Genomic DNA, 22,846 nt, shown 5'->3' with positions numbered 1-22,846 from the left:
GGAATCTGCTAAGGAAACATGTAAACAAACCAACAAACAAACTCTGTTTACACATATGTCATGTAGTTTCAGTCAAGACTCTTCAGACAGAGTGGTTCAAAAAATGAGTACGTTGTTAAATGTTACAGCTACAGTGTGTAACTATAATATATATATATGTATATGTATTTTGCATTTTTTTGCAATATTATTTTATCTTAACTTTTGTGTGTTTAATGTATCTTCTTATTTAAGCTGTAAAGTAATTAGTATTACTATTATAATAAATAAGTCTATAGCGATGCCTCATTCACATTCCCATTAAAGGATAATGAATACTTTTATTCTTGTGTTGGTGTGAAATACAGTCCATTTTAAAACGTATAAGAACACTGAACGTGAAATAACTTGAAATTACAATTGTTTTCATGAAGATTAACTTGAAAGTACTTTCATGTTGAGATCATATCACTGCGATAACGGCAATAAATGGTTTATTTAAGCATGTTATTAATAAGATCCGTTGAACTAGAAGCACATTTTTTTACAACTTAGTTAACATCTGAATATATAGGCTATAGATGATTCTCTCAATGTTTTCGTCAGTCAAAGGGAGATGATAGTACTATTATTAATAATAACAATGATAATATGGTCATCATCATGGTGTTAATGATACAGTAAAATCTAACTGTGTTGTATGCACTTGTCTCACTTGCCACAAGGCAGGTGCTCTTTAAACTCTAGCAGTTAAATGGAATTCAGGCAAGATCCATATTATTATTATCATTATTATGACATATTTCTAATCCCTCTTCTAAAATTGCTAAACATTTACAGTGTGATGCTGGCAGACACTTTTGTGTGACAATGTGGCCCAGGAGAAACATACATGGCGGATGTGATGTGACCTTTCAGGTGAACAGCTGACTGTGGGATTAATATGGGATTTCAGTTTTTTTATTATCGGCCATTTTTAGCCAACGAGGCTTGAGGACAGGATGCCGATCTGCATTGAATGACAGCTACTGCGGACGAGCAGACTCAGCAGTGCTGCAGAATAGTCATATATCAGTATCAGTATTTGAAAGTTGCTCACAGCCACGCTACCTTATTCATGGTCCAGAGAACGCCTGCACAGGCATATTAACAGTGGTAATGACACAGAAGGACATGCTGCTCTGATTTATGTGACCACTCCAGTGAATGAACCCACAACCTCGCACAAATTTAAAATGACTTTGTCCTCAGTTCTGTCCTCACAATCCCTGCAAACACCTTACTCTTACTCTGATTGGTCAGAGTCATGAGTTCGATGTCCGACACAGGAATCAACCCGAACAATAATGAACTGTAAATCAGTTAAAAAGACTTCAAAATCCTGAAAACATGCGTTAATCTCCCACATTTAGCAAGGGAATGTCTAAAATCTCAACAACACTGCTAAAAGACGGCAACTGTGAGCCGAATCACAACCCATTCAGCTCAGTGACTGTGTCAGATGGAGTCTGTGCTGCAGACCCTAACCCTAATCCAGGGATTACTGAACTCATCTTTTAAATGAACTGATTCTAATGATTCAGGAACTGCTTATTTTGTGACTAGTTTGTATGTTTGTGTTGTGTATAAAACAACGTTAGTTTCGTGCAACCGTGCTATGACGACCACCGAGCCAAGCCGAACCAAGTCGTACTATAACTGTATAGTGGAAAAGTGCTGTAAATATTGCTTGACAGATGGTAATATGGTAAAATAATGTGTGTGTATATATATATATATATATATATATATATATATATATATATATATATATATATATATATATATAATTCAGACCAAACAGGCAGAACAATTACATTAAAAACGTCAGCAGAAGTTACATACTATAGCTTTGATTTCAAAGACATTCTGCTACAGATGGATGTCCATTAGATGGCGCAAAAACACGTAAAATGATTCCCTCTGTCCCTTTCAGCAGCACAACTTGTCAAAACAGATAAAAACCACCACAGCCACGAGCTGAGCAGAGATGTGCTATATGCGGGTTATATTACTGCAGGTTTGAAGGAAGATAGTTCAAGTGTCTAATTTCGGTTTGTTTATTGACTTCTAGCAAGTCTGGCAACCCTGCTCCAAACTTTCACTTTAAGAAGGCGCGTCTACTCTGCAGTGAGTGTAGTGTGTTTATTACAGTCCTCAAAGTGGCACATGGAAACCATCGCTGGTTCCTGAATGGCACAGGAATCCAGACCCACAGACTGTGTATGTCCCGGAGGAGCTGATCCACGCTGCAAATTCCTGGAGCTCGTCAGTTAAAAAAATTGTGTTTTTTTAAAAAAAATCCTGTGGTTGCGATGGTGGCACCCACGGTGTATGCGGCAGCGTGAGTTCCCCGCACCAAGGCGCACGGCGAGGCACGGATCGGCGCATTCAGACAGTCGGGGTGGGTACGTTGGTGGACGGGAGACATGAAGGAGTAGTCACCGGGCGCAGCCGTCAGAGGTGAAGCACGTTGCGGGGAAATGGAGGCACCGCCGAGGACGATCAGCTGCTGCGAGCGCGCCTTGGCCACACTGGAATAACCGAAGCGTGGAAGTGGTGAGGAGGATGGCAGCATCCAGCAACTCAAGCCTCTCAGGTTCATCTGTGTCCTCTGGTAAGAAGAGTTCACATGACACCTGAGGCATCGCACTTACTACGACTAATAATACTAATGTTTCATAATTTAAAATGTCTTAAATGTCTTAAATTTCTATTACAGTATCTTGTGTATCTCTCACTATACTAATGTAACCAGGAAATGTTTTTTTATATCTTCTATATCTGCATCGCACGTGTATCTCGTATCATTAATCAAACCTCTAAGTAGCTGCTGCTGTGATTTCAAATCTGTCTGTTATGACTGATTCAGTGTTGGAAGGGGGTTGACCTTTTTTTGTGCAGGGTGGATTATGGGGTGATGAGATGGAGTAAGTATGACGTTGGGTTTGGATGTTATGATTAGATTGTCAATCATCACCCTGATTTCCTCGTTTGCTTTGAACTTGGCTGGCTTTAAAGATTATCTTTGGCCCGTGTTGTCCAACATTTCCCAAAAGCACAGCAGCAGCAAGCAGACAGTGATGATATCTGACACGATAATGATGATAACATGCCATGGTCAAGTGACATAATACAATTTACGCAGCTACACAGTGTAAAACTTTAATCGAATCCCATTTGCACATAAAGAGTGTCTGTTTTTTTTTTAAATGTCATTTTCACAGTGTTCACAGAAAGTGGGTTAGCAGCTGTTCAAACAAACCCAGAAGGAAAGAGCAGCTCCTTGTATCATCTCTGTGTGGGTAAAACATGTCGCTCACGTTTGCTTGGGAATAAAGTACAAACTGCACTATCACGGCTCTGTTTAATACGGAAGCCCACTGTGTGTGTGTGTGTGTGTGTGAGAGAGAAAGAGAGGCTGTTTATAAAAGTAAGCTGAGCACTTTGGTTTATGTTTACTGTTTCCACCAATATTTTACTCGATTACATCTACAGAATGTGCACATGTAATACTTTCTCCTGCTTTGGGGGATAAACGTTGATCACACAGTATGAGGCTGTGGGTTTTCACAGGGCGCAGATGTTTGATAGAACATACGATATACACAACGTTTATTGTACTTTCCGTCTTTCTTTACATTCCGACCACAGCACACAGCAGCAGAGTCACATTTCCCAAGCTACTGCCCAGGAGGAGGGAACAGACAGTCGTTTCCAAGCTGATATAGCCTGTGGTTACCACATGCTCCACAAAGCATTATCTCATGTGTGTGTTTCAGAGAGCAGTGGGTTTACTGTTTGACCACCGATGCTTTAAGAGGAAAGTCTTTTCTCTCTGTGGCAGTGGAGGGTTGTCATTACTGCTGGCCTCTCAATATAATTATCAGAGGTTACAAGCTGTGCTCCCGCCAAGGATGGAGTGGTTGTCACAGGGGTGTTATTATTTTTTCGTGCAGAGGTCAGTCAGACACAACATTTGAATAATCTCTTGTCTATGAGGCATGTGACTCAAAAAATGAATCAAGGCTTGTTTTCTGGCTGCAAACGCAGTGCTTGTTGGATTCATTTCATCCGCTTTGAAATATGTGTCTAGTAATATCCAGCTGCTGTTTTTAGGGACAGCGTGTGCATACATGTTACCTATATTCTATGTGTGACACACAACTGTTTGTGCTGAGGTATGTGCACCCTACTTTCTAGTCTGTGCACATGAAGTGCATTATATACACACATAAAAGGACTCCATTTTTAAGGGTAGGAAAGACTGTGTGAAAGGATTGCACAATGATTGCAAGTTACATGGTGCAATCTCCTCTTTTACTTGGAAAGACATATTCTGGCCAATCTGTCTAGATCAGGGAGATTCCTTCACATTCTTGGCATGGTTGGGCATGGAAGCTTGTACTGTACCAGCACCATACTATTTGCAAAATAGCTCCAGGAAATAAAGCTTTTAAAACAAATTGAGGGATAGCGCATGAAAGTATGCTTCCTGCTCCAGGCCTTAAATGACAAAATTGGTCAGGGAGGCAAAATTACAGCCATGTATTACAGAGAGGCTGTCTGCTCGACAAGATCCTGTGAAATGCTGCGCCTCAACTTTTAGTCCCTCAATTACCTCTAATTCTTGTCCTTACCAGTGTAAATTATGTAGGAAAGTATTTGTGTCATGTTCAGTGACTTACTAAAATTACCTGCATGTCTTACAGCGTCGCAGAGAGAGAGAGTTAGTTAGCCCCTCGAGTACACCAGGACATTAATTAACAACAGGCTGCTTCAGTGATGCAAAAAAAGGAAAATGTCAGAATCAGGAAAAAACCTCCACCTTTCCACATTTAAATGGAAAGTTTGCAAACGGCAAACGACACAGTTCCACTAAGTGTGCACAGTCCTGCTGTGCACTGCAGATAACGCTCTCCACAGAAGCACCCTCATACCTGTCAAATACTATCTGCTCAGCACTAAGCCTGTGTCGTATTCTTTGTTTTGGACCGGTGTAATACACAGATGGTTTCCCTGCTGCAGCTCTGCTGCTTCCCACTGACACCGTGTTTGTTGTTTATCTGTGTAACCGTCACACCAACACTTAGATGTCCACACCAGAATGTGTTATTACTGGATACTAAATTATGGACGAGAATGTGTACGTTATTTATTTATGAATTTATTTTATCAAATGGCACAAGCAACGCTATCAACGTATGTTTTAATCTGATAATGCTGAGTCTGATTACCGTACGATAAGAACCAGTTTATTTTCCCCATGGGGAATTTAGTTTTGGGCTCAGTGTTGCTGCATTCATCACAATCAATGAATACAAGCCATACATCATCATGCGTCCATCGTCTGACGCTTTATCCTCCACATGAGGGTCGTGGGGGTTGCTGGTGCCAATCCCAGCTTAAGGCGGGTTACATCCTGGACAGGTCTCCAGTCCATCACAGGGACACAAAGAGACAAACAACTATCTGCTCTCACTTTCACACCTACGGTCAATTTAGCAAAATCTGCATGTTTTTGGACTGTAGGAGGAAACCGAAGAACCTGGAGAAACGACCTATACATATCCCTGTTTTAAAAAAAGAAGAAAAGAAAAAAAAGAATCGATAAATAGAAGCATTTACATTATTATCCATTTACGATAGTATTGTGTCTGTGTCAAAATACTGCTTGAGAATGGGACATATTAGTTTTTAAAGCAAGTTTATTTTATCCTGTTGTTATCACAGGATTATTGTAACATTATTTGAAGTAATAGTAACATTACATTACAGACAAATCCGTGTAGAATCAGAGTGTGGAGTCATGCAGGTACTCACGTCGAGTTAAAAGCTCTCCACTGAACTGTGAAATTGTTTTTTATTTTTCCAACTCTGTGAACTTATTCTGGTTCGGAGAAAAAAAAATACCCAAGATAAAATATCCTTTGTGTTTGTGTGACGCATGTTTGTGATTCAGCACATTAGTCACAAACCTTCACTGGTTTGTCGAGGTCAGGATGAGACTGACCCTCAGGGTTAGTATCACCACAAGAATTATCGTTCTAGCATGAAATGAAAAACTAAAAAAAGGAGAGGAGTGACAAAACTCGTTCAGGGATGAGCAGGTGCACACACCATGCCGGATGGCCTTAAGCCAGATGCCAAACAGAGCCGAGTTTTTCCTACAACCTTATGTTGTGACACGCATCACCATACAGATGCCACAATACAACACACATGGTGGTAGACGTTTATTCTGAATGATGACAGTTTCATACACAGAATTTATGGCAACGGCTGTTTTATTATCCTTACTTAGCGCGCGGCGTTTGAGCTGCAGTGCGTCGCGTCAGCTCACCTCTGCTGCCCCCCACTGGCGAGGTCACAGAGTCTATCGCCACAGCAATCACCGCTGCATCGATTCAGTAACATCTGAATCAATGCATGATATTTTGCAGTATCGATTTCGTTGAGCGCAGACTGGTGGTCAGAGGCTTAAAAACAATACAAAAAACATTTTCACTTCACTCACTTTTACTCTGTACACGAGTTGTGTTATGCATGTGCTGAAGTAGGTTCTTTTTTTTGCATGCATGTGCACAGACTGTAGATGCAGAGGATTCAAATCTTCATTTTCATTCACTGCATACTCTTTTGTCACCAAAGCAAACACCCGCCGGTAATTATTTTATTGAATGCCTGTGACTGGTGAGTAATGGAGGGCAACACAATAACTAGCTGTTTCTTTGGGAGGGGAAAGAGCCTTCTGGCTGCTCTAGAATTTTAAATTCTGCCTGATTATCAGGCACCGCACAAACTCTGAGCTACTTAGAAATTCTTTTTGATGTTCCTCAGATTGCTGTTTGTGTATATGCATATTTGCTTCATGCTCAGTGTAGCTTAGTGTGTGTGTGTGTGTGTGTGTGTGTGGTGTTGTGAGCTGCTGCAGAACTCCAAACTGAAATACCATTCATCATTAAACAGAATCAGAAGGAAAAGAGAATATTTGGCAGTCAACCAGACGAAATCACTTTCTTTAAACAAGCTGCGGTGTAATAAATCTCTCAGACTGCTGCCAGTGCAATGCACTGTGACAAACCTGCAGCATTAGGACAATACCTTTTCAGCTTCTGCACATGCAGCCTTGTGGCCATAAAGTTGTGTTTGATGGTACTATAGACATCCTGTGGAAGGTGTTTCTAAAAATATGTAGTTTAGTTTCATAATTTGCATGATTATTATTTGCAGATTGTGTCTTTCCACTGCATTTATTTCCGTTCGTGGAAGCAACAATGAACCTTTTTGTGTGGTTAATAATGTTGCAATGAGCCCCCCGCTCACACTCTCCAGCAGTGAGCGGGATATAAGCGGTGTGATTGCCTTAATCCTCTGATTGCCTGCACTTAAAGTGTCATCAGATGAAAAGATAGAACATGGGATTGTAGTGATGCAATATGTTCAGCGAGTTTCACAATTCCTCGGCTCTGCTTGGATTTCAGTGCCCGCGTCCAACAAGTGCTCACTAGTTCTGATTGAACGATCCGCTCTCCTGCACAGGTGTGTTTGATGTCTTTCCCTCTGGCCGGCGGGGCGCGGTGATAATGTGCTGATGATGAGTGCAAAGGAATTTAAGATGAACATGTATCTTCTGGACCAACTTGATTCACTAATTTTTCGGTCATGAACGGCAGATGTGAGATATTAAAGATCTGAGTGGCGGATGAATCGTCAATTATCATAAGTAGCAGCAATTTTGCACAATTTTGTGCATTTGGCTCAAAGCATCATCTGCTAATGTAGAAGCTATAGACAACCATTAACATGCTGGCATCCTGAGAGTGCAATAGTATCCAGTAAGTTTCTGAATACTGGTGATTCTGTGTGAAACAAGTTATTATGGAAAACCTCTCCATACAGCACGCTATGCTTAGTGAAGCATTTATGTAATATTTAGGGCATAGAGACTGGAACAGATTTTTCCAATCCAGTAAAATTACAGATACTGAGTGGCTGTTAGGGTGCACGGTGGCACAGTGGTTAGTGGTTAGCACTGTTGCCTCACTGTGTGGAGTTTGCATTTCTCCCAGTGTCTGCTCTGGTTTCCTCCCACCATCAAAAAATGTTCGAATTTTATGGCGTGTTTCCAACGGCTCTACTCGCCTTGCCTCGTCACAGCACGTTTAAGTTGCGTTACTTTTTTTGAAGTGGAGATGCAACCTAAACCATGCCGTGCCGTGGCGAGCCAGGACCACAGTGGAAAAGGGCCATTAGACACACCTAACCTGTGCAATTTTGGCAGTTTAATGACAATAAAAGAGGATTTCCGATTTCCTTCCCCAGCTGATTGGCTCTTAGTAGCTGTAGTGTGAGGAAATGCAGGCAAATAAAAGAAAAACACAAACACCCTTCTGTCAAAAAGCAATGCAGGACACTTTGCCATTTCTTTGTCTCATTTAGTGACATTTATTGCAAGTCATTAATGTGCCCAGTGGGTGTGAAAGCAAATAATTCTACGGGCATTTCCTCATCACCTCTCCTCCAGCACACTCTGTTATATATTCCAGGAATGTGCCGACATAATCATAAATCAGCTGCTATATTTCTGACAGGAAGGTCTTGCTGCGGGTGCAGAGATGTAAATTGCGTTACTTGCCTTCATTTTAATTGGTGAATCTGTCGCCTCGTCTCTGAATGTTATGTTTTGGGTCCAGGACTCTAATATGGATCAGGTGTGTGTCGACACAATGTTAAGCAAATTGAGTGAACACCTGTATTGATTGTCCTTGAAGCAGAGCTGCTGATTAGGAATGTATTCGGTGGTGAGAAGCGGCAGCTGCACATATGATTATAGCAGAGATAAACAACAGAGACGTAAACATGGTGAAGGGCTCGCACTCTGTCCACTGGGGAAGGGATGTAATGAAGTAAAACACAACTGTGAGTTTGTAACCGCAATCCGCTTTATTCTTGTGCTCTTTACAGACCCTGAGGATTATCAGCCGCCCATATGGAAGTCCTACTGTGAGTAACCAATTACTTTTAAATGCCTTAACCTCGCGTTGGCCTTGAGTATGTCTCCTTAAATAACTGCATGTTCGCTTGTTATCTGTAAATAAAATGAGAGCAATTTCTATACTTGGAATAGTCAGGGTTTGTTGTGTGCACAGTACAATTAGACACGCTGCAATATCTGAGGGGGGGAGGGGGGGCGACCCACACGCGCACAAAAGGCACACAGTCACACACATCTCACCCACACACACGGTTCACAAATGCACAAATGCAAAGCGTCTGATCCCTGAGTAAAATAGGTTACCCATCACACAGGGAAATAAGATTTTCTACCTGCAGAAATGGGCTCATCAGAGCAGTCACTCCATTACAGTGTTTTTGCCATGTGGGTGGAAGTGGGTAGACTTCCTCAGAAAATGTGTGATGCATTTCAGCTGGAAAATCTGTGTCCGCTTTTAGAGCGATCACATTTAATTTGACTACAATTTACAGCCACTATATACTCTATTTTAAATGTTCCACTAATTCAGTTCATCTCTTGGCTCTCCTGGTCCTCTGTTGAGAAGATATATTTAGAGCTCAACCTGTCACACGAGTGGATGCTGTCCAGATCTTGCTCCGGTTGGCTTGAGTCAGCCTGACAAAAACATGACAAAGTCAGGATTCAGGACATTTTCACAGTCAGGAGTCTTGCTTCCCCCTGCTTTGAGAGTCTGCCGCTGTGAAGACTTGGCTCACAGCCTCACAGAGCAATTTCTCCTTGCTGTGGTGCAGGTTGTTAGTGAGCATGACACTGCTGTCAGTCCTCAGTTCTCGGGCTCCATCTCCAAATGCCACAGACTGCTGCATATGCATCCACGAGAAAGTAGAGCATCAGTTTAACCCTGAACCCACTGAAAATTAAAATAAAAATAAATGTTTAGCTGAAAGTAGGTTATTAGTAATATAGTAATGTTATTAGCTGATCCACTGGTACACTCTTTTGTCACCTTCTTGTCTATTCAATGCAAGGCTCCTTGTCTCAGACTCCGAGAAGGAAGAGGACGAAAATGAGACAGATATTGGACAGTGAGGGTGAAGTGAAGACACGTGCAGCGTTTGTTTACTGCAGAAGTGAAGCTTCTTCTATTGTGCATGTCAAATTACAACCGTAAATTCCCAAAAAAATTCAGAATTAAGAAATGTTGCCCATGTAAACATTACTAGTGTTAAGTTACACTACCAGACCACGCCCCCTGCTTTGTAACCCCACTCTCTCTCGCTCCTCCTCTCCCCCACACAGCTCTCAGCCCACATCTTGGCATTTTTTCTAAAACAGACATTTGGCAGAGTTAGCAGAGTCAGGAATAGAACCCACAACCTTCTAGTTGAAAGACAACTCGCTCTACCACTGAGCTACTGTAACATGTATATGTTTCTCTACCAGTGTACCAGCTACAGCAGGAAGCACCGAGACCAAAGAGGATCACATGTCCTCAGGAGGTCAGTATACCACATTTGTTCTATATCCGCAAACATTCAATTTATAAATAGTTATGCCAACAAACCAGTTCTGATTATTTTTAAACAGCCTTAAAGACAGGAGGCAGCATTTCAGATTGAACCACCTGCTGGCCTTGTTTATTTTCTTTACACTGCTTTAGAGTGTTCTTACCCTTGACTTACAACACAGTCTTCCAGACTGCAGCCAGATGACAGCTTGACAGAGCTTGGCAGCTGGAAGCCAGATCAGACAGAAACCTATGGGGAGCGACTGGCTGCGTATCCCAGCTCCCACGCCTCATAAACGATTGCTTAGATTCAGCGGTGGTCCAGTAATTAAGCAGAATTCAGAGGCATGGATTAGTCCTTGTTTATTTTACATTGTGGTGAATCGTTTAGAACGTTTGTAAGGCAGTGGCCACGGTTTGTCTTTTTTCAAACAAACAGAAATAGTGGTTTCTTTTTTGTACATATTCTTATTCCCTCAGCTCTGTGAACATAAAAACCACAGGAACAAGTCACTTACTTGTCCCTGTCCGCACTGTCAGTCTTCTTTTGTATAGTCTACCAGAAATGATGCATGTCTCATCCCATTTTGAGTCTTGCCACGCTTTGATGAGCAAATTGAAAGCAGTGGGCTGGCTGTGCAAGATTAGCTGCCCATTAATTCAAAGTACAGAGTGATGTTTGACGTATAATAAGTGTTCCCACATAAGCATTACAAATTCATGGAGATTTTACACTGACTGTACATCTGTTCTGCTCTTGCCCACTGTCTTCATATACAGTACTGTGCAAAAGTCACAAGCCTATGATTTAATGTCTGTTAAATTCTGTGATATTTGGGTCATTTTGACCGGAGCGATGTGATTGAAAGTCGGTCTTATATATTTTATCAAGCTTCCAAATGAGTTAAACTCGTACACGCGTGTCTAATGCTCAAGCACGTCTTGAAAAAGCCTGGCGTAATGGGCCGTTTTTCACAGCAGCCATTGTTCAGTAGCAGGAAAAACACACTTTAGAGAGCCAGAGTTGTTGTTGTTCAAGTTTAAGCGGAGGAAAGAGAGAAATAATTCATAATGCATAGTCATTTTAGCATTGTTGCAACAATTGATGTTGCCTAAGACTTTTGCAAAGTGCTGTAGATAAGGGGTATGGGTAATGAAATTGCTCCTAATCCATTGTTCTTTGTAAAAGCGTCATGTTCAAAGTGAAAAATATCATGAAATGTCCGCTAGATTTGTACAGCAGGCACGCTCCACCTCCCTGTGTGACACAGCAACACAGCAAATGTTTGTTTGCAGCTGGCAATCTATCGCCAGCTGCTTTATCTTATTCGTCTCTGCACGCTTTGATTTGGCTTCATGGTTTAGAAACTGTGAATAGACGTGGGGGCATAGATGGAGATGGAGATAATGTGTCCTGCGGTGTGGAGCGTCTGTCTTTGAAAAGACTGGCTGTAATCACAATTTGTGCAGCCAATTTAATTGGTCTTTTATATCGTAGTTCTCCAGCCAATATTTCCTCTTCTGGGTTACAGATGGAGAGCAGGCCCAAATACTACGGCAGAGAGTGAGTGTCATTTTATCACTGTCATCATTTTTATATCTCCTCTTTTTGTCCTCAAACGCTGCAGTGAATATTTTTAGTCGTCGTTATTACCTTGCATCAGATGTGGTCAGGGTTTAAATGGATGGATGTGTTTTTTAAGTGTCGCTGCTCTGTTGAAATACTCAGAATATCTTAGATAAGTTGAACCTGCTGGGTCATTTTCAATGTTTTTGTTCTCTGTGCAGATTTCATGGCATGATCCCTCGGGAATATGCAGATGAGCTGCTGGCTGGAATCGAGGGTGCTTACCTCATCAGGGAGAGCCAAAGGCAGCCAGGGACACACACCTTGGCCTTGAGGTGCGGACACATCTGTATGCAGCACAGAGTCCCTCAAAGCTCAGCACTCACTCGTTCCCCCTCTTGTTCACTTTTAGGCTGACACTCAATCAGTTATCATCCTCAGTGCGTCTGTGTTTATCTCCCATGTGTGCATCTCGACCCAGGTTTGGGCACCAGACCCTCAACTACAGACTGTTCTATGACGGGAAGCACTTTGTTGGCGAGAAGCGGTTCGAGTCGGTCCATGACCTCGTGACGGACGCCCTCATCACGCTCTACATTGAGACCAAGGCGGCGGAGTACATCGCCAAAATGACCACAAACCCCATCTACGAGCACCTTGGTTACACATCGCTCCTCAAGGACAAGACGGTGCACAGGCTGAGCCGTGGACGCACAGAACCACGCCGGGTCACATTCCAGAAAGACGAAAGGGTGAGTCTCTGTGAGCGTTTGTGCTCTCAATTTTGAATATTATTTTGAATTGATCTTTTTCAAGCTTTGAAGAGACAGATGGCGAATGATGTCTGTCAGCTTATATAATATAGTAATCTTACGACAATATAGTAATGTTACGACAACAACAACAACAACACATGCAGTAATATAATAAAAAAAAAGTAGAACAATAAAAGTTTTGAGTTTTTGTTTTGATTTGGAAGCAGCTGACTCTGGTAACTTCCCTTTGCTGAAGTTGAACGAGGTAATGACACTATACCAATCTGGTCTGTAAATTTGGTTTGTGTGGGATAGATAATTAAAAATGTTGCTAATCTATCAGCCATTTGTCAAGTCGAAATTATAGAGAGAATATGTAAGAACACTTCCTATTATGTAGTACATGCAGCTCATCCTGCAGGGCCCTTGGATATAATACCACAATCTACCACTGTGCGACTGAATGGGAAAGGAGTGCTTCAGAGAGGACGCTTTGTCCTGTGAGTGAGACGTACATTATAGCTGTTGCCTCTGGGTGTGTTCACTGCTGCCACGCTTCATTGCCTCCTCTGAAAGGTAATGATGAGCAAGGGTACTGGGACTTTGCTCTGCCTGCCATGCATATCAGACACACTGGTCTTAGGTGAGACACACGGCACATTGTTTTCATTCGCACTCATGAGCTGTTGTCAGTTTAAAGTCCGCGAGTGACTTATCTATTGTGTAACAGGGAATGTCACTAGGAAGAAGGAAGAAAAGCTGAAGTAGCCCTCCACTAGGTGGCGATCTCAACTTGTTCTTCCTCCTGATGGTGGCACTTTTTTCTTTTTTTTTTAATTAATTGATGCAATTATTTTATTTCTTTTCCACCTCAGAGATTTCATTAGTAAAGTGTTACTCAGCTCGAGGACAGAATTGATTGCTTCAGGAATTCTTTGTCTTCTAAATGACAGTCAGTCGGTCACTGACAGACATCAGTTTCAGTATTGATATCATCAGCCGAGAGTTTGGTCTCTGTAACTTGAGACAGGAGCCATTAATGCAGCACTTTTGACCTAATGGCCATCACTCAGTCCACTGACTCATTGTGGTTTAAAAAAAAAAGAAGGCTTGGTACCATGGATGCCATTGTAAACCTTGAGGAAGCTTCTAGCTCAGTGAACGTCCCTCAGAGAACTCACAGACTAACCTGTGTTTGCTGAACCCAAAGGGCTTTACTCAACTGTGTGAAGTAGTGTTTGAAAGTACGCACACTGCAGACAGAAAGATCTGTCGCATATTTTCCTCTAAGTGACAGACAGTGCAGATATCTAGGTGCTGTTGTAATAAAAAAAACAATCTCACTTCACATTCTGCCAGCAGAGTTTAATACACGAGGATCTGCGTCAGTGACAGCTGTGATCATGATGATGATGATGGTGATGGCGATGGAAGGCCGTCTGACAACCGCCTGCCAGTCACTTTGAAAAGAGTGAGAGGGAAACTGGTTTCTGTCCGCTTGATTATCACTGCAGTGTCCAAAGAGAAGCACAGGCCTGACCTTGACGGCTCGAATCTGTGGCGGCTGTTTGAACTTCATGTTTACCAATTACACAGCCACGCCCGGAGGCATTGCAGCCACAGTAGCTTCACTGTATCGTGGCCATTCAATGTGTATTTACTCGGGGTTAGGTTGATACCTCCGCATTGCCTTGACTGCAAATTCTTGTGTAATTAAAATACTCCTAGAAGGTGTGGGGGAGTGCTTGACGCGACCTGTAGATCAACCTCCCGATTTTGCTGCTCTTTGTATGTGTGGGAATTTGCTCAGTGGCCAAAATCTCTGCCACATTCCTCCTGACAGTCACCACTCTGTATTAATCTTAATGTTAATGTCAGCGGGGGCTGAGGACAGGCTGGTGTGCCTGCATGGCCATCGCCCTGTTGTCTGTCAGTATAATTACCTCTTCTCCCCCCCAGTTTCATGCTATAAATACACAGAAACAGCCATTCAGTTTCCTTTCATTCTAGAATATGAAACGTGCTCCATACACGTGATTATAAATGCACTCTTTCTGTGTCGCCATTGCGCACAAAAGTGGCAGTTTCGATTGAATAATCGATACCTTTGACTGCCAGACCCTTCACAGTCTGTCTATTTTTCCATTTGTTGGAGATGTTGTTAGGGCCGTTTGTCTTGGATGTGTATAGTTGTATCCTGCTGTCTTACTGTGTCAGTGCCCACTGTGTTGTTTTCCCATGATTCCAAGTCCTTGCGCACAACAGAGTCCGCTCAGCTGTGCGCTCACAAAGCCCTGTGGTAATAAAAGAGGCAAAGCCACTGAAAAGGGGGCAGAGCATGTTGTGTGACCACCTTTTGTGTCCTTTCTTCCAATGTCTTCTTTAAGAGACAAGAAGCCATCTGCCTGCAGACAAAGAGTGTTGCCCTTGCCACCCCCCTCCCTCCCTTTCTCCTATATCACAAGTCTAAAATATCTATGGTGGTCTATTCCTCATCTGTCCCCTCAGACGTCACTGTAGACTTGGTTTGTATAGTATGGCATGTGTAAGTCTTTTCAAAGAATGTGAACCACAATGACAGATATCTTCACCTGCCCTGTCACTCGTGCAGCTATTACCTAGTTTACTGCCCCATACGTCACTGACAAAAACCAAAGGCTGCTATGCAAACAGCCTGTGGCTACTGGGTTTTTTTTTTTTACTATGCTTCTACATCAGTAAGCTGTCAATTGTATTATTTTTTTTCTCATCTTTGTAGTGGCCCTTGGGTCTTTTGCTCCATGCTGTACCCGTCTGTGTGCCGCAGCTCTTTATTATCACAGCTCCAGTGCTCTCCAGCTTTCCGACCGGTCCTGCCTGATTAATAAATCTGTTCAACTTTTTATTTTGGGATTCCAGTGTTCACGCTCAGCAGACGTTATGTGTCTGTGTCAGTGTTGTGTCCCTTGTTTCACAGATTTGTGATTAATCAGAAGAGCAGCATGTGCACTGGTGCAGTTTACTGGTGGTTTACAAAAGAGAATTAATAAGGACAAATTGAGCATGAACATAGCAACAGCCCCCTACTGACAAATTCCTATCTTGTTGCAGACGTTCAAATGTGCTTCCAATGGGATTTTACTTGGATTTGGGCACTGTCTGATTATTCCCTGTGTAGGGATTAGGGCAGTAATCCCTCCCAATCCCAGTTGCCAGTCCTCTGAGACAAATGATTGTGATTGGTGTGAGTAGCCTGTAGTCTGAGTGTCTGGATGGCAGTGTGGGGAATTCCACCAGCCGACTGGCATAGCTGGAGGTCACGCTCTGTTTGGATTAGGAAGACACAGTCTCAGCTCTGTCAGGCCAGAGATTCTTGCATCTGTCCTCACACAGGCGAGTAAACTGGTTAGGAGACCCGTGCTTGACTGCTGGTAGGGGAGTATTAACTGCAGTTAAGAGAAGTGGAGTTTATCCGGAAGGCAGCGTGCTAATGGGAGTGTGCTCTTTGCTGTATGGAGGGCGTCTGCACTATTGATCTTGCTTTACAGAGCTGTTGAGCTGTGTGAAGTGGTCCTGACAGCACCCGACCGCCCTCACTGTCAACCTCCTGGCCCCTCCTCAACAGGGACCCTGCTCTTTCTCTCTTTCCTTTCTGGGCGTGTGAAAGAGGGCCATTGTTGGAGGCACACTCCTGCCCTCTGGCCGCCCACCACCGTTCCTGTTCCCCCTGCTCTTCTTGCTCTCTGCTGCCATTAGATTCACACCAGATGCAGAGTCAACACCGTGCTGGCTGTCATCATTCGCCCTCGTGGGTCAGAGGGGAGTGGAGTGTAGCTGCCACCTCTGTGCTGGGCCGTCGCCGGCAGCTTCCGCTGCGTAGCACCCGCGTCTGCCCTCCACATCCCTAGAGGAGACTGAGAGTCTGTGGGACCCTGACCAGTCGAGCATGGAGGCTGAAGGAAACAGAGGAGGTTTTGGAGGGGATCTGATTACACACAAGGCTAAAAGACAGGAGCGGAAGCATCAGGAGCTGCTGGCTTTGGCTTTGGGAGTCAAACTGGGAAGCAAGGGAACTCTTCTGTGGAAGCCTATTAAACTGTTGGCCTCCTGTCCACAGATCTCCTCACCTCTGGTGCGGCGGAGTGCTTTGAAAGACACGCCAGAGAAACAGTGCTCCTATGAGAAGCTCCACAACTTCAAGGTGAGCGGCTCCCTAATATATTATATATCAGCAAGTTCCCATTATCTCTCTTCTTTTTTCGCATTGGTTAAGCCGTCCTGTAAAGAATGTATGAGGGAAGTATCTGTGCCTGCCTCAGATGTCCCACCATAGACCGCAGTATGTGCTGTTGTTTTGATGAGAACACATGCAGCTGACACCCATATGCACTGAGGGGAAACAACCCATTAACTGCAGACCACATCGATTAGTTTTGATTTCAAAGCTTTTAGCTGCATTTTTCTCAGGCTTGTGATGTTGTCAAATTGCTTTAGTATATAGAATGTAGGGCGTGTATGTAGGATTTACAAAGAGAAAATGGTTCTTTAAACAAAGGAGAATTTAGGGACTCTTTGCCTTTGGGTGCCTCAACATTCTTGCAATTGTATCTTGGGTCTCAGTTAACAGGCAGGCTATAATGGCCCCCAGCTTTTTTACCCCTTTGAAAATGAACACAAAAAAAACCTTCCACTCACCACCTGCCATATGCCCACTTCACTCATCAGTCCACTACTTCCTATTCAAAGTACCAACAAAGGTGTGTGTGGACCAGTTTGACTATTAGACTTTATGAGTGAGGGCATTCCCTCACAACATTTAAGAGCTGTTTAAGGGTTAAGGCTTAGTTTTAGGGTCAGGATTAGAATTAGGTTTCAGTTGAGGTTAGGCAAGAACAGTAGTGGTCAAGGTTAGCACAAGGGTCTGCGAGTGTCTGCCCCATTTGCCATCTTATCTGTGTTTGTAGGATGCACAGTGGGTGTACATCTGTTATTTTGACTCACAGACTTGTCTGTACGTATTCGATTAACCCGGAGCAGATGCCAGAAACTTTGTGGTAAATCCTTTAATCTGCCTTGTGTATACAAATGCTCTCATTTGGCCCGGGGTCCCATCCACTGTAGCATGGGATTAAGGCATAATCTATCCAGTACATCGGGAAGGGAGATTCTCCGGTTTAGGTTGGACATGGCCCGGACTTGTATTACATGAGTATATCTGTGTGACCACATGTTGTCTCTAACTCCAGGTGCACACCTTTCGAGGGCCACACTGGTGCGAGTACTGTGCCAACTTCATGTGGGGCCTCATCGCACAGGGTGTCCGCTGCTCAGGTAACTGCACACTCTAACGTCACAGCCGCACGTCCAAAAGTTTGCCAGTTGCATAAGACGCAATTGATCCGTGACTAACACTGTCCCGACACACATGCTGAATTAGCCCTCTGGAAATGTTTTCTTCCATTCAAGTCGGTGGATGTGATAAACAAGTTTAGTGCCTCATTCAAAACAATTGTATATAAGTACACAGCGGTCATTGCCGTGGCTCTGTTTCATAACATTCTACTTAAGTACAAATAAAAGTACTGGTCTAAAAATGTACTAAATTTAAAATAAAAAAAGTAGCTTGTTTAAAATGTACTCAGAGTAAAAGTTTCTTAGTTGCTTTTTTAACAAGGTTGGGGTTCGTACAAAAATGAAAGGCAAACCTTTACAAATGAAAGTGCTGACAAAATAAGATGTGTAAACACATAATGTATTAGTCAAAATGGGTCAAAGGTCACAAATGCTTTAACTTTCTCACTCACTCGGGGACCTTAATTAGTTCTGTCCTCATTATTCCCTGCCAATTTCTGGTGCGTGATTTATTTATTTTTTTATTTTATTATAATTCAGTAATGGATGTGATTTAAAATGTAGGAAAGTACAGTATTTCCAAAAAACACATACTTAAGTAAAAGTTATTATTAATTAAAAAAACATTTTTAAAAAGTACAAGTACACAAAAAACCTTCTCGATTACAGAAAGGCGAGTAAATGTAATTCACTACTTTCCACCTCAGCTCATAACCACATGAAAGACAATTCTGAGTTTCTACTTTTCTCACAGAGAAATGACTTGTGGGTCATACGTGTGATTATTTATAAGTTATCGATTACATATTACAGTTCACCTACGAGGTTTCCATGGTCACAAGATTCAATCAGTGCACAGACACAGTCCTGAAACTGATGTGCACATTGCTGGTCTCAGTTTCTTTCTCTGTCTCACAGAGTGTTTGTTGTTGAGGCATTAGCCATGCTGATAAGCCAGAGGCAAACACTGGTATCACCAGACACCTCATGTGCTATGGAAAACAGGAAAGACTTCTTTGTCCTCTTGCACTCTCTATCTCCTGCTCCGCTCTCGTCTGCGAGCGCGACCGAGTGAGTGCGAGGACCTCAGTCAGCAGACCCAGAGTAAAAATAACTCTGTGATGAACCATTTCAATCAGACTCCTCAGCCCGACGAGCTTTGCTCAGTGAAATCCTTCAATTCACACGCGCCGATCTCGCCAGCTGCCCAGAACGCTGCATGTAACTACAGCAACCACCTCCACTCATGCTGCCATGATTGCTGTTATCTACCTTTTGGCGCAGTGCACCGACACAGCTTAGCAGTGGCTGTGCTGTCTGACAGAGCAGTTTATCACTGACTCTGGAAAAGCCAGTCAAGCTGCTGTCTTAAACCCCTTGTGATGGTTGTGTTATCATCAGACTGAGGCTAATCTCTCCCCCTCTCTCTCTCTCTCTCTCTCTCTCTCTCTCTCTGTCTGCTTATCTCTCTCTTGCTGAGCTAGACTGCGGACTGAACGTACATAAACAGTGCTCCAAACTGGTTCCAAGCGACTGCCAGCCGGACCTGCGCAGGATAAAGAAAGTGTTCAGCTGTGACCTCACCACACTTGTCAAAGCTCACAACACAACACGACCCATGGTGGTGGACATGTGCATTCAGGAGATAGAGCTGAGAGGTATAATGCATCTAATCGCTCGTCATATTAAGCGCCATAACCTTAACATGCAACTGTTTCTTTGCCGTCATTAACAGACTTAAGTTTTATCAATGAGACAAAAACATTATCAATTTTACGTCTCAGGTATGAAGTCCGAAGGCCTCTACCGAGTGTCTGGCTTCTCAGAGCACATCGAGGACGTGAGACTTGCCTTCGACAGAGGTTTGTACATGTCACATTTCTTTGCCTCGGGATCCGGGTCTCTGACGGTTTATTTCCCAGGTCCATAGTCTTAAATGAAGACCTTGTTTCAGCTACAGTGCGGCATGAAAAAGAGCCATTTGTGATTGTATGTGTATTCACTCACATCCAGCTCTTAAATGTATGTATAACTTAATGATTTATTTCTCATGAACAGATGGCGAGAAGGCGGACATCAGTGCCACCGCGTACGCAGACATCAACATCATCGCTGGTGCTTTGAAGTTGTACTTAAGGGACCTTCCCATCCCAGTCATCACATTCGACTCGTACTCCAAATTTATTCAAGCTGCAAGTAAGAGTTCCTCTCTCTGCAACTCCATCCCCGCCGAGCACTGCTCATCCATGCTCTGATACTAATCGTGTTATCTTGTGATGTAGAAATTCCAAATGTAGATTCCAGACTGGAGGGTATCCATGAGAGTTTGTTGCAGCTACCACCAGCGCACTATGAGACCCTGCGATACTTGATGGCTCACCTTAAGAGGTACGTTTGTCCTCATGTCTTTAAAATCCAATGGAAATGATTTGATCCAGTTATTATCCACTGTGTCACAGATGTACAGTTTTGTCTAAGAGCTTTTTTTTAAAAGCACATAAACTTCACACTGTTGTACTGGATGATGTGCTCCGTCATGACTGTGAACCCGAGTGTATTGCAGTCGGTACCATCCTGGATATGTTTATGTTTGAAATCTGGTTTTTAAACATTTGTCATGTGTGTTAAATACAGCAGAAAGAGTGTGTCCAAGTGTATAAGACAGACTTAAGGATATTCTTCTATTAATATATCTGAAAATGGCAAGAGTGGTGTCTATTTTGCTGAGTGGTGTATTTACATTAGCCAACACTTTTCCACAGAAATCCATATGTCTAGTCTTCTGTTTTTATTCAAATGTTATTGTGTATTTTGTCACTAATGGATCACGACTAATGCATTGTCGCCTGCTGTGCGCTCTGACAATGAAGCTCTCCTCATAAAGTGCAAACACAGAGGGGAACCAAGCGAGACAGCAAGACAGAAAATCCCATGATCCCACACTGCTTGTCAATGTTTATTTCATTGAGAAATGACATACTGCGTATTCAATACCAGCCTTTTCCTTAAATCACCACATGACCTGAAAAAGGAAAACGTCATGCATTCTCTTATCTTTTTATATCTTACAGGGTGACGATGTTGGAAAAGGACAATTTAATGAGCGCGGAGAACCTGGGGATCGTCTTTGGTCCAACGCTCATGCAGCCACCGGAGCAGAACGCGCTGACAACACTGAACGACATGAGGCAACAGAAACTAGTCGTGCAGCTTATGATAGAGCATGAAGATGTCTTATTCTGAGGACCGGGGACGCGCAGTGGCAAGCAAAAGAAACGAAGGACAATTATTTATTCTGTCAAAAGAGGAAATTCAAGCCGCCTAAATTCTAATGAAGTTTCAGAATAGTTTATAATCGGACTGAACTTGAGATGCTTCTTTTTCCGCATGACTGTTTTAGTTGAAGTGGGTCTAGTGTCGATTGTCTTGTTACTGTCAGTTTTGGGTTTCCAATCATTTTTATATGAGCGGGGTGATCAAGTGTCTTCAGTGCTGTTCTCTGTTGCTACCTGGTGTAGACTCATTCATGACAGCACTGTGTGAAACTTTCCAGGGCAGATGTCAGTCAGTGATGACCTGGTGCTTTGTCAACCAAGTATCACTCTCACATTAGCATCCACGCTTACGTTCCCACACGATGACGTGTATTTAGATTTTTGTGGGAACGCTGGTATAAAACTTAATTCGAAACGGCGTGGATCCTTTCATTGTACATAACAAAAAATCTGATCATGTAATGATCAATATTTTAACTCAAAAAAAAAAAAAAGATAGATGAGATAACTCATGAAGCACTTTTTTGCAACAAGTGTAAAGATTTATTTTGTAAAGATGTTTATTTTTGTCTTTTACTCTGCATCATGTTCTGTCACAATAATATATAACGTTGAGAATGATGTTTGTTGAATTGATGTCTAAATACAAAACTGTTCACAAGAGAAAAGAAGAATGGTGCTTTGTGTGTCTGTAATTTTCATTTTTATTTGGGATAATTTAAGTAACAAGATCACCTTCATTTTGTGGGTGACTGCAATTAAAAATGCTATTTATCAAATTATTTTGTAAATCAATTGGAAAAAAGCAGTTTAAAATAATGCTCTCACCACGGTGTGCTGTGAAGTGGTTCAGCCAAAAGAAAGGCCCAGCCCTTTGCTAGTGCTGACTGGTTGTAGCCTGCAGCAGTAAATCACAGGTATGTGGTTAACTTGTGTGTATTTTAATCTTGCGACAGCTATTGTCATATCCCTGCTTAGTCGTACGTCTTACTGAACCTTCCCACTCATCCACTTTTAACCTGTTAGTGCATGCGAGTATTTGCTCAGCACCAAATGAACAGTCATGGTGTTGTGTCTTCCTGATAACATTAGTAGTATGTGTGAGTCTAAATCAAAATTAGCAGGAAAATACTAAGTAAATCAAGTGTGTGACTAAAATGTTAACCCATGTCCTGCTTGTTCTATAGCTTGTAGTCACACTGACGTGTGTTATTAAACAAACGTCATGATCTTGAGAATAACTAATCATTCCATTTGGTCCCTTTTCTTCAGAAAAGATAAATATCAGGTCCATTATCTGGACTCAGAACAGATGTTTGAAGATGCTTGAGTGTAATTTGATAGAACTATGAGAGTGATAAAGGTCTTATGTCCTAGATGTGTATCTTAAACAAGCACCAACAACAAACAGCA

At 42.5% G+C, this 22,846-nt stretch overlaps 1 protein-coding gene across 2 annotated transcripts; it reads left to right on the top strand.

Annotated features, from left to right (window-relative positions):
• The first annotated feature begins 1,983 nt into the window (after positions 1–1,983).
• chn2 (chimerin 2) lies at positions 1,984–22,101 on the top strand. 2 transcript variants are annotated; one of them, XM_044034239.1, is made up of 13 exons: positions 1,984–2,635; positions 8,986–9,024; positions 10,442–10,497; positions 12,038–12,069; positions 12,294–12,407; positions 12,554–12,824; positions 16,924–17,007; positions 18,053–18,137; positions 19,643–19,816; positions 19,943–20,020; positions 20,217–20,354; positions 20,441–20,546; positions 21,230–22,101. In XM_044034239.1, the coding sequence occupies exons 1-13, from the start codon at positions 2,587–2,589 to the stop codon at positions 21,399–21,401; spliced, it is 1,398 nt and encodes a 465-aa protein (XP_043890174.1). In that variant the 5' UTR covers positions 1,984–2,586; the 3' UTR covers positions 21,402–22,101. The 2 variants fall into 2 exon arrangements, with proteins under 2 accessions (XP_043890174.1, XP_043890175.1); XM_044034240.1 differs by lacking the exon at positions 12,038–12,069 and having other exon boundaries at positions 1,985–2,635.
• Positions 22,102–22,846: the final 745 nt, after the last annotated feature.

Source organism: Solea senegalensis, linkage group LG9 (assembly GCF_019176455.1).
Source record: "Solea senegalensis isolate Sse05_10M linkage group LG9, IFAPA_SoseM_1, whole genome shotgun sequence".
Lineage (NCBI taxonomy): Eukaryota > Metazoa > Chordata > Actinopteri > Pleuronectiformes > Soleidae > Solea > Solea senegalensis.
This window is presented reverse-complemented; position numbering and strand designations above follow the sequence as displayed.

Bases quoted from the DNA above. Each gene is read 5' to 3' on its own strand.
- chn2 (XM_044034239.1), top strand. From the start codon at position 2,587: ATGGCAGCATCCAGCAACTCAAGCCTCTCAGGTTCATCTGTGTCCTCT. The intron at 2,636-8,985 runs GTAAGAAGAGTT...TGCTCTTTACAG, and splicing joins AGGTTCATCTGTGTCCTCTG to ACCCTGAGGATTATCAGCCG. The intron at 12,825-16,923 runs GTGAGTCTCTGT...TCCTGTCCACAG, and splicing joins CATTCCAGAAAGACGAAAGG to ATCTCCTCACCTCTGGTGCG.